At 41.0% G+C, this 12269-nt stretch overlaps 1 protein-coding gene across 1 annotated transcript in view; it reads right to left on the reverse strand.

The window, feature by feature from the left end:
- Positions 1-12269, reverse strand: part of LOC147702760 (protocadherin gamma-A6-like) — a 33153-nt gene that overhangs the window by 14773 nt on the left and 6111 nt on the right. Inside the window, exon 2 of the mRNA XM_086929445.1 lies at positions 12044-12191. Coding sequence (XP_086785571.1) covers positions 12044-12191 — 148 coding nt within the window. The remainder of the gene's footprint in view (positions 1-12043; positions 12192-12269) is intronic.

Here is a 12269-nt window from a genome sequence, read left to right on the forward strand (position 1 = left end):
CTTCTAACTATTGTGCAATGTAAGTTCTGTCCAGTACGGACACAAACACAGCTATATTTCTTATTTGCTTTATTTTACCCTCCGTTTCAACAGATGAGACAGACATCTCGACTGTATGCTAGGTGCAGTACCTCTACAATGACACTAATTAAGATGCAAGGGAAGTTAATGAGCAGAGAGCAAAACCTTAATTTCAGGTAAAAAAATATAGAAAAGGTCAGTGTAAGAATGTGCCACCCGAGGGGATGTAAGAGACAGAACTGGAAGCAGTAAAAGGCCATGAACACCTGTTCCAATGTGCTTCCGAACTAATCTAATATTTGGAAAATGTGTATCCTCTGCACTTCGACTCTCTTCGCAATAGGACAGGTCTGACGACTCCTCTGAAAGCTCGTTTGTGCAACAAGAGGCTTTGGGCAGACAGAAGCAGCAGCTTTGCCGATAAATGGCTCCCTTTCTGAAAAGCAAGCTACAAACAAAAAAAAATGGTAAAACAAGCAGAAACCAGACCGAAGCAGGGAGAGAGAGCAAAAAAGAAACGCAAAAGAAGCTCTCTGCATTGCAGGGGGCGGGGCAGCCGAACCCGAAATCTTTGAAGTAGCCAGGCTGAAAAAAATGCAATTAGGACGGCCCGCGGCCGTGAATAAGTGACGGCGGGGGGCGGGGAGAGAGGAACAGATGGCTGTGAAGGGAGAAAGGCTGCTGGCAGGGGGAAGGCTCGTGCATGAGAGCAGGTCACGTGATTGGGATTAACGTGAACTGTTGAAAATCCTCATCGTAAAAAGTCAGCTTTGTGGACGGATGGCAAAAGGTCTCTCTACGAGACCTAAAAAACCCAACCCTATCTCACTTTAGCCTGTCCGACTCCATTGTCGATAAATGTGTTTACTTCAATAGGGCTATGTCATAGGCCTTCGAGGCAACAGACGTGAGTATCCTCTTTCACTTAATACAATGAGTAGGGCCATTGACATTCAGGGAGAAAATACAGAGTTATTTGGGCCGCGGTGGGGAGAACATGATGCGTGGTCCAGTTACTGGAAGTTGTGGTGAAGATAACATACTTCCCGGTCCAGGTGGGGGAATCGGCAACTGGAGGCAGAGCAGGTGGTCAGGTAAATTGTGTTCAGGGGATTTCAAGAGATGATGTATAAAGATCTGGATGGTAAAAGTGATCATTTGAGGGTGGTGCATAATTATGTCTGTTAAGGTGAAAGGTGATGGTAGTATGTTGATAGTATTTAGTGTGATGAAAAAGACCCTATTGACAACTCTACAATATAGCATTATACGGCCAAATTACTGCATAAGGAGAGTACTAAATGTATCTTTGTTTAACAAACAATATGTCGAGGGAGAAACCACTTTCCACAGCCGATGGAATCGCCCAGCCCTATTCCCGCCCAGCACCCTTGTGAGGCAGCACCACAATCAACAAACAGTCCAGACCTACCCCAGGCAGGTTGAATTCCAAAGAGAGTTGCTAGGGCAAACCAATAATATGTGGTGGCACACTGAAACTGCAATTGATTAGCGAGGAGTGCACCTTTGGAAATATGTCCAAAATAGGGAACTAGCCCCAAGGGTATATTAATCCATGGTAAAAGGGATGTTATTAGAGGTAAACATTAAATGCTATCATGTGGATCTTTCCAAATAGGACCCATAAGGAATTCTAATATCTCCCAAGGGTACTTCTTAGGAGGTCAAAACATTCAGGGTTTGATGAGGGAGTAGCCATACCCGTAACTTCTCATGGCATCTTCTTTCCACATCTTTTCAGTACAGTATACAATCTTTGATGTTCAGGGGAAGTGTCACTAGTGGGACGGCCCTGATTTTGAGGGGAGTCCAGATCTTGTCACTCAGAGTTGTGTGGCTCAGTCACCAGTATCAAGGTGCCCACAACTGCCATGTCCAGACAGACTAGAAAGTTCTCAAGATCATTCAGGTCCTCAAATTCATTGTGCCTGCCATCGATGGTAAGCCGCATAGTAGCTGGATCCAGAAGTACCTATTTGATGCCAAGCTTCCTGAGTTTTGGCCTCAGTACTAGGAATTTCTTCCACACACTATAGTATTATGGGAAAAGTCAGCCACAATATGGTTCCTGGCATCTTTTTTATGAAAAGGGCAGTTGTGACGTTTTTACTGCAGTGATAAGTTGTTGGGCTTGAGCATGCGATGATCAGCCTAGGAGTATTTTGCCATGCGTTCACCCTGGTACAGTCTCTTTGTTCTCTCTGTAATTCCAGTTGGGGCGTGAAGGTCAGACCCATAAGCTCAGAAAGGAATTAGGTGAGGAAGCCTTTGGTATTCCTAACTTTTAAATCCTTCATTACCCTGAGGAAGCAGACGTTGCTCGTCCGACTGTGATCTTATACCTCCACCAGTTTCCTGTGTAGGTGCCATACCTCACTACTGACATCAGGATTAGTTTCCAGGATAGTAAGACGGTCCTCCATGGCTTCCACTTTATGATCTGTGGCATCTAGCCATGGGTTGAAATAGCTCAAATCATTAAGCAGAGATTTTAAGCTGAGGCTGTAGATTTGATGGCTTCAAGCATCGAGTCCAGGGATGATTTGATATCTGTGAGCTCCATCATTGTCGTCTCCAGCATGCTGTTGGCCATGGCAGGCAGAGAGTTTTTGCCTTGCCAGCCACACATGTCTGTAAAGAGGAACTAATGTATATCCTCCATAGGGCCTAGCCAGCAAATCTATCTGAAGGGGATACAATGGACTGTACGTAAGGTAAGAAGGAAGGCCTCCAACTTTAGCAGACTAGGAATCAGGGTCAAAGGAGGACACTGCTGGCAATCCTGCCAGATGAATGTAGAGGGTCTAGGCAGGTTCCAGCACTGAAGGCTCCAGTAGAGTGAATAGGCTCACTGAATATAGAGGTCTCTGACAGAGCTATTGAAAGACACCAGGGTTGGACCACTGTAAGTGTGGGTGGGCAATGGAATGTTATGTACGAGATCTGGTAGCAGAGGGTAATACTCTCGCCTCCAAGCACCAGTGATTATGTGCTGTGGGCCGGGTCTCTAGCCTTTACAGATCGTTACAAGTCATCCACTAGCATAGGAGCGCACCACGGCTGGCAACCTGGTAGCCATCAGGCCAAAGGTGTTTGTAGTAGCAGCATTGAGGGTGCATTAGTTCATCGACTGGGTCCGTAAGTAAGGTAGGCCGCACCCATTCAGATGGCACCAGCACAGTTCAGGGCGCTCCCAGGCCACGTTAGTCTTCTAAAGTTCACCACCACTCAAGCTCCCACTCGCTCTGAGGCTGTGCTGCTGTGTTACTGCCTTCAAAAGGCTCAGGTTAGGTAGTTATCAGCAGGAAGTTGCCGAGCAGCCAGGGCGTGGGGAGATTCCATGGGCGTGGGGAGATTAAGTGATTTACCTAGAATCACAGGATGTTGAGCCTACGCTGAGACACAAATCTGGAACATCAACTCCCGAGTCAGCAGCTCTGGCTGCTATGTCATATCCTCTCCTTGATACAATTATGGAATTGTAAACAAAAGTGAAATAAAAGGTGTCAAGGATTTTTTTTTTTTAATTGAACAATAAAAAACAAGAAAGCTCCACATACCCAAGGAAAAATGGGCAGCCATGTAAAAAGTCTCTGTAAAAAGAAATACCAGTGCAAATCTATTTCCTTTGTTCTAGAAAGTTGTTCTCCCTGGAAGATATATCATAATTGAACATTAGAAAGCCCCTTCACAGAAAACAACAGATTTTTTCTCACCTTGATTTTCAATAGATTGCTTTACCGCGCCAAAAAACAACCAGGTGTTTGAAATACCTATTAGCGAATACAAACAGTTAAACCTTGAAAAAGATAGCAAAAAGTCTTAGAATGTTATCGTTTGACAAAATGCAGTTCAGATATTTTGGTCGAGTACCACACACTTTACTTTTCAAGCGTGGGGAAGATACACTCCTCACAGTTCTACAGATATCCCACACAGGCCACTGAGATAGAAAGTGCTGCATTGTATCCCTCATAATTCCATAACATTTGTACATGTGAGCAATGCTTTCATCTTGGACACAGAGTTTTCCTGCATCTGCTACAGAAAATGACCAAACATTCATTGGCCACTTAACAAACAGCCAAATGTCTTGATTTAAGTAGAAATGTGTTTGAACGGTGAAGGTACATCACCATCAAAATGTAACTTAGATCTTGAACAAACCAGAATGTTTCCAATCGGGACAATGAACCCATTAATTAGCACATCAAGTGATCCTTGTTCTGGTTTCAAAATACTCCAGGGGCCTGATGTTTGAAATGGTTGTATCCAATCTGTGATATCGAAAAATAGAAGAGAGGGGTCCAACTCAGCCAAAGGGATAGGACACCAATAGTAAACACCATGAAAAATGATCCCTTTGGGCTCTTTATATGCAGACACCACAAACATACTGCCTCTAATCATCAGTCTTACACCAGCACCAATTAGAAACCCAGAGCATAATATGAGAACGTCATATATCTTTATTTCATTTACTATGTATTAAATGATTGACTGATTTAAAAAGCTTTTCTCTTTACAAATATTTTCTTAAAACATCATGTTAAGAACACACACTAAAAACACGTAATTTCACAAATAAGGGAGAACCTGAAAATCTATTCTCTAGACCTCAAAAACATCAACCTGATACACACTGAAGGCATAAAGAATGTTTGCAATAAGTGCTATTATATCACATTCAATGTATACATAAGAAATCCTTCCTTTCATCCTAGTCAGATGTTATTTCAGATATAATGGATGAACCATGTATATTCAGACCAGGTGTTGTTTGCGGTATTCTCTTAGACACGGAAGCAACGCGTTTCGGTCGTATCTAATGATTCGTGACCTTCTTCAAGCTAACAAATACTTTTAATACATCTTCCCAAAAATTGAACCTTTAATTGGTGAGTTGACGGAGGATATCTATCTCTCCTTATTGCTAAACCGGTTGTCTTATTGAATACACCGAGGTAAGAGACTCAAGGGAGGGGCCGAACTGACCTCCCTTAACACCTTGTTTAATCCTGTATATTCAAATGTTAGACCAGACCATGGTCTAATTGGTGCTGGTGTAAGACTGATGATTAGAGGCAGTATGTTTGTGGTGTATGCATAAAAAGAGCCCAAAGGGATTATTTTTCATAGTGTTCATCCAATCTGTGCCAAAGGGACATGCATTGATTAATTAATTAATTAATTAATTGTGGGTTTCTAACGCGCTAGAATCCACTCCTGAAGGAGTATCTCTGCGCAATAGACCGCTGGGGATCCCGTTCTGGCTTTCCCTGTGAGATAGTCCCTACTGGGTATCTCCAAGGTGAAACCAGGCATCCCCGGCGTATGTGGGGGGCCGTTGTGGAGATGAGGCAAGCTAATGCCCAGAGTTGCCGAGTGTGATCCCAGGTTAGAGTAGGCACCGAGGTGAGAATTATCGAATCCGCTGACCCTGGTCCACGACCCTGCCGCGTCGGGAATTGAACCCTGGTCCCCGGCCGTCCTCTGCTCCCGAGTCTACCGCCTCTAACCAGTGAGCCACACCACTCCACAGCCTAAAATGCAGCATTTTGTATAAACTTGGAGTTAGAAGCACACAGGTTCCAGAGATTTCGCTTTGAAGGTATGCCACAGTATGGACATGGTTTGCCTACCTACATATCTACTGGCAAAACATCAGCCATTTACCTGTCTTGACAACAGATGGACAAGTTAGCTCCAGTCTGATTGAAACCTGTAGAATCAATGGAGGTCTGATTCAGTTCTATGTGAACTGCTTGGAACAGACTGATTTGAGCAGCTTGAAACAATTATTTTGTCTCCGGTCCATCTGATTTCAACTCTAGGTTCAAATCACAAATAAGTGCAGTTATAACTTACCAAGAGCTTGAGCCAGGAAGGGGTTTCGAGCTCCTGGTTGAACAAGCTGTATTGCCATGGGCTTATCTGTGCATTAAGCAGACTTTGGAGGCAGAAATTATGTTCCAGCTGTTTCCCATTCCAGTACTGAGGCCCAACACATGCTTTCTTGTTTTACTAAACATCATGTTGAATTCATATATTTATTTATATTTGTATTGTTTGGTTTAACTATTTAAATCATAATATAGACCAAAGCCACACTAAAACATTCAAACTTAGAGAGTGAAACCTCTGTGACAAGGCCAGTCGTGGACACCACGACCCTACAACCATGAACTCCAAAGTAGTAGGTTTATTTTTTTTTAAAACAATCTTTATTGAGTTTTTACATTATTGAAGCAACGCGTCCCCCCACTCCACCCTAGCACAGGCATGATAGTTAAATGAAAGTATAAACATAAACATAGGTCAGAATAAGCGGATAATTATACAAAAATTATAATTTGAGCAAATTTGAATATAATGACATCATGTACATCCTTGTTTAATCAGTATGTTCAATCCATTGTGCTAAGGGCTTCCAAATTTCTAACCCTATCTTTTTCTTATTCCGACCCTTCCGACTGTATATAGCAATTTCCAAACTATAGGTTGCTAACAAACGGGCTTGCCACTGTTGAAATGTAGGTGGGTATAGGTCAAACCAGGCTAATGTAAGACATATTCTAAATACTGCCATTGCAACAAATATAAATCCCCTTCTGTGCGTCGGTCGTGAATCACCATCTACCCCAATACTATTTCAGCAGTAGTTATCTCTATCTTAGTTTTAAAAATTCTAATAAGAAAAATGGATATCTCCTGTTTTATAATATAGAGTTCCTTACAAGTGGCAAACATATGTATTATATCGACTTCCGGTAGTAAACATCTAGGGCATTGAGTTCCCTAGCCTGTACTCCAATTATCTATTTTTATAGGCGTATAAAATAGTTGGAAAAAAGTCTTATAGTATTGTGACTGTAGTTTAGTTGAAATTAGGAGTGATTGAAAATAATCAAAGCCCATCTGAATAGAGGTTTCTGGAATATCGAATAGGTTCTGCCAAATTTGAATTGCTTGCCTGAATCGTCAGGCAACATGGTAATCAGATTAATGTATATTTCCCCGATTATTAAGTGTATTATTTTGGGTAATTGTTTCAATTAATTGTATTTTCCAGAATGCAGAGTTGCCGCCACCCTTTTTTGTTAAAAAATCTCTAATTTGCAAGTATTTAAAAAAGTAGTGATGATCCAGACCAAATTTCTTTTTTAATAAATCAAATGTACTAAACCCAGTTGAATTATAAAATGAGCCAAGTCTCGTGATACCGAGCCTAACCCACCGTTCCATACATGAATCGGAGAAAATCTCAGGGAGAATTCGATTTCGATATATAGTCGTATAGTGCGAGAATCTACCAATCCCAAGGATTTTACGTATATTGCCCCATGCAATATAAATACCCTTTAAAGTTTTAAAGCAAACCTTTTTGAAGTGACAATCATAAGTCAAGCGCCAAAGATGATTTCCTGTCTCTTCGCCCAAAATAAATTCATGTGGAGTCGGGACCAACTCACTTGATCTAATTGCGAGCTTGGGGTTAAGACTGCTCTGCTATAGTCGAGAATAGTCGCCCACCATTAAAGTTTAAAATTTGGAAGGGCAAGTCCTCCCCTATCTTTAGGAAGATTAATGAATTTTATGGCTCTACACGATCTACTATACCCCCAAATAAAGCGAGAAAACATTCCATCCATTTCTTTAAAAATTTGTTGGTCGAACATTAGACAGATAGATCTGAAAAAATATAAGAATTTGGGGAAAAATACAATTTTAATAAGGTTACATCTACCGATAATAGTTTGGTGTAGATAATGCAGTTTCTTCAAAGCTTGGTCCGTTTGTTTCAATAGTGGATTAAGATTGAGTTTAACCAAATTGTCAAGATTGGAAGTGATATTAACTCCTAGATAAACTGCATTTTTTACTACCCTAATATCACAATAATTAAGTTGGTTATTAAATATGATTTGAGTTTTATTTGGATTTAATTTATACCCCGAAACCGCTCCAAAATCCCCAGCCTCTTGTTCAATTAGTTTCATGGCCTCCTTTGGGTTAGTTGTTGTTATAGCAATATCATTGGCATATGCCAATGTTTTGGTGGCTCCATTGGGGTAGTAGGTTTAAGGTATGTTTGGCGCAGCCTGATGCTGGCTGGTGATGAAAAGGAGTAGAAATGAGAGGTGTGATGGTGAGGATGATAAGGTGAGGTAAAGTGGGTTATAGTGTATACCTCTCATTTGGCTGCTTCAGGGAGCCACTGTGGTCATGGCAACCTGTAATGTAATGTAATGTAATATAACCGGATTTATAAAGCGCGTGGTTACTCGGGAGCATCCCAGCGCTGAGGAAAGAGCCAAAATTCCTGCGGGGAGAGAAGCTTAAGGGCCCTGAGGGAAAAGGAAAGTTTTAAAAAGTTTCTGAAACCGCAGGTGGCATGGTTCCACTCGCAGCTTCAGTGGGAGAGAGTTCCACAGAAACGCTGCGTTCACGGAAAATCGACGGCCTCCAGTGCGCGCCCTCTTTACTCTAGGGATTATGGCCAGATATTCATTATCAGAGCGAAGGGATCTATTAGCTTTATAGGGCGCGACTAGTCTCTTCAAAATCGGAGGTCCCTTGCTTTCAGAGATTTGTGAGCAATACACAAAGATTTGAACATTATTCTCTCACAAATAGGCAGCCAGTGAAGTTGTCTAGGGGCTTGTTTCGCTGAGGCCCTAGCAGAAGTGCCTGTGAGCAGCCTGGCTGCGGAGTTCTGAATCCGCTGCAATTTAGAGATTGTTCCTTCTGGGGCGCCCAAAAACAAGGCGTTACTATAATCTAATCTAGAAAGGATCAGCCCTTGAATTAGCAGCTTCCTTGAGAGAGGGGGGAGAAGAGGGAGAACTTTCCGAGCTGAGCGGAGTAAACCGAAACAGGTGCCAGCTGTTTTTTTGGCTTGGGTTTTGAACGAAAGATCCTGTTCCAGCCAGACCCCCAAACTTTTGATATACCTGTATAGAATTATTCCAGTCTCGTACACATTACTCCCCCTGACTTTAAATTGACATTTTCATTTTTTCCTGTTCTTGTTCCATTTTTCTGACTTTAAGATAAAGTCACAGTTTTTTTTTATCTCTTATTACCCTCAGTGCCTTGAGTAAACCACTCTCTTACACCTACATCTGATAACTTCTTAGTTTTGCCAGCTTAGCTTGGTGTTTCTATATGAAGTCGACTAGAGTAGGTCAGACAAGTTATGCTGTTGTAGTGTATGCCATGTGAAAAATGTGAAGAGTGCCATGTCATTGTCACCACTGACTCATCCAGGGCTTGAATAAATATGATCAGTTCACCCCCATCATAATGGAACTCCATTGACTCTCTTTGCTGGCTCGGATCATCTTCAAAAACAGCTGCATCATTGCCAAAGGTATCATGACCAGCAACCCACTTCATCTCGCAGAGAAGCTCACCATCTCTGGTGGATATTTGCACACCTTCAATCGGTGCACCATAAGATTGCCAAAAAAGATGTGTAAAAAGAAAAAGAAACTGTCAGCAGGCCCCATCCATCTATACACCCAGGATCTAGAACAACATCTCTGTATCTATTAGGACCACCCAAATACTGTTCCAATTTAGGAAAGAGTTGAAGACTCACCTCTTCAAAAAACACTCAATCACAATGCATTAAACATCCTCAATACGGCTCTATCTTCTCTTATGCAGGCAGTCTGTTTATTCTGATCAGGATTAGGAGGGGCCAGGGCAAGAAGCCTTGACCCTCACATAAAGAAGGCAAGCTGTCAATGAGTGACTTCTATCTCACTCACTCAGCATAATCCTCCACTTTACCCATAATCACAAGCACCAATCCAGCACACATTTATCATTATATCATAGCAATCTCATCCACATTCAAACATCGACACATTACCTTCAACACTTATGACTATAGAGTATCATGCATGCTAATAAATGCCCAGTCAGTGGTGCAAACTATTGCACCCACTATCCCAAAATACCAAATAGTTGTCAAAATTATCAAAAATACCTCTCAACTACCCCCTTACACCTCCTCAACATACTCATTGCTATAGAAACCAGAAATGAAACAAAACCCACAAGCACAGGGAAAGCCACCAGTCAAACATAAATCACACAGGTGCTGTTCAATTCAAGAAGGTCACACGCTCCTCTTCTTAGAGCCCCTTACTGGTGGTCTCTTCTTTTTATCACCATTCCACATAGCGTCCTTTCACCAAGCCACTACATGCTCTTTCCTATGTTGATGGACTTCTTAAATTGTTAATGGTGCACATCCATGCTGCAAACCAGCGCATTGATGAACAATGGTGTAATGAAGTGTAGATTGAATCTTGTGTTGTGCAACCTTGATCTTGCGAAGGGTACATGAAGAAGATTGAGAATCTGTGATTATAAATAGAGATTACTGATTTCTAGAAATTGGCATGTTATAAATAAGCTGATGTGTGTTTGCAGAAGGAAAATACACTGCCAATTTGTAAGAAGTACATCCACAAAGAAAAGAGGCCTGATCTAGAGGCAGGAAACTGCAAACCATGTCATGGCTCGCTTATTAATATTTCAACTATAATTGATCGGGTATATTTATTGGTCCGTCTCATCTACTGATATCTCAGTTGATAAAGTGACTGGGTCTACCCATTTGTATTTCAAATGGACAATTACGCTTTGTTCAACTGTATAATTTTGACTCTAACTGCATGAGTTGAGATGAACCTGTTCTTAGACTTTAAATGTTTACCAGTTATATATTTTTTTAAAGTTTTTATTCTGTGTATAGGATGTGTATAATAAAGGAATTATGTATCTAATTTGAATAGATATTCTTTTCTATTACCTTTTTCTGTTTTTTCTTCTAATAGTCTTTAGTGGTATTCAGTAGCTGTAAATATGCTCCCCTATTTCATGATTTTTTTAACATGTAGGTCAGAAAGTTTAGTGGACTCAAAGGGCCTTAATGCTAAGTGCAGGTTCAGAAAATTAATTTACCCTTGATTTATGGAATGGTTGATATACAGGCTATGCCATCATTTGTTCAATTGTGAAGAAGCCATCTAGTGAAGATTAGCTTTGTCACAATTGGTAGAACCATTAATGCGTATTAAGTGAAGACATCTTCACAGATTCCCAAAACAGTAGTAAGATCCTGCTCTCGTGAAAAAGCACAAATGGAACTTAGGCTATCTTCCAAAAAAAAAGAAAAAAAGCAGGCAATCAATTCCTACCATTTCTGGTGAACATCTTAGATTTGGCCATTATCACCCAACTTCTTTAGACAATCAATAATAATGCTTCAAAAAATGGAATTAGATGACAAAGTAGTGCAGAGAAAGCCACACTCTAAGTGAATTGTGAAGAACGTCTGAGCTCCTGTAAAGGTGACTCATATCTACTCGATACCAAGCGTTACTCAACAGCTCAATCACCTCTCAACTAAAGAAGAGTCCATCTGCTCCAGATGTGCTCCTTTAAATACACAATTCACCATCAGCTGGGGTGTCCCCCAAGAAATCGTCAACCTTTTTTGTGGAATACTTTATTCTAACAACAAATTACTGAGCAACGTCTGCAGGTTTAAACATTGACTCCATCCAAATACAAAATAAGGACAAAGTGACACCAGCTGAGTTTATTATGTTAAGTTAAGCTTCCTTTCCAAATGCAGATTATTATTTTATTTATTATTTTATTTATTTATATAATTTATATAGTGTGAACAAGATACTTTCGGGTATCAGAGTGCTGTACAACAGTTTACACATATAGATAAAAACCAAGATAGGTCGTTTTAAAACAAAGGATAACAACCAGGTTTCGTATAGGTCATAGGAATGATAGAAAGAGTGGCATTCAGAACAGCTGTAAGGCGCTTATTCTATCCCATTTCACTGGAAATAATGTTTTTCTGGTGAGCACGCCATTTACTCACCTGATATTACTAAACATGTTCCACATGCAGCCGATTATCTCAATAAAGCCTTCTGCAAATATGAATTACTCAAAGGCTCACCTCCATTGGCTCTCTCTGCCCGCACATCACTTTCAAGACTTGCTGCATCATGAACAAGGCTATCAATATAAACACCCAACAGCAGCTGGCAATCCAGCTCAAGATCCCCAGAGGAACATGCGCAACAAGCTGCAGTCGCATAGTCAGACTGGAAGCAAGAAAACTCAAGAAGGAAAATATGCAATGCCAAGATTTCTCCTTCTACATATCGTGAGTACAAACTGAC

The sequence above is a fragment of the Lissotriton vulgaris genome, chromosome 7, assembly GCF_964263255.1.
Source record: "Lissotriton vulgaris chromosome 7, aLisVul1.2, whole genome shotgun sequence".
Taxonomy (NCBI): Eukaryota; Metazoa; Chordata; class Amphibia; order Caudata; family Salamandridae; genus Lissotriton; species Lissotriton vulgaris.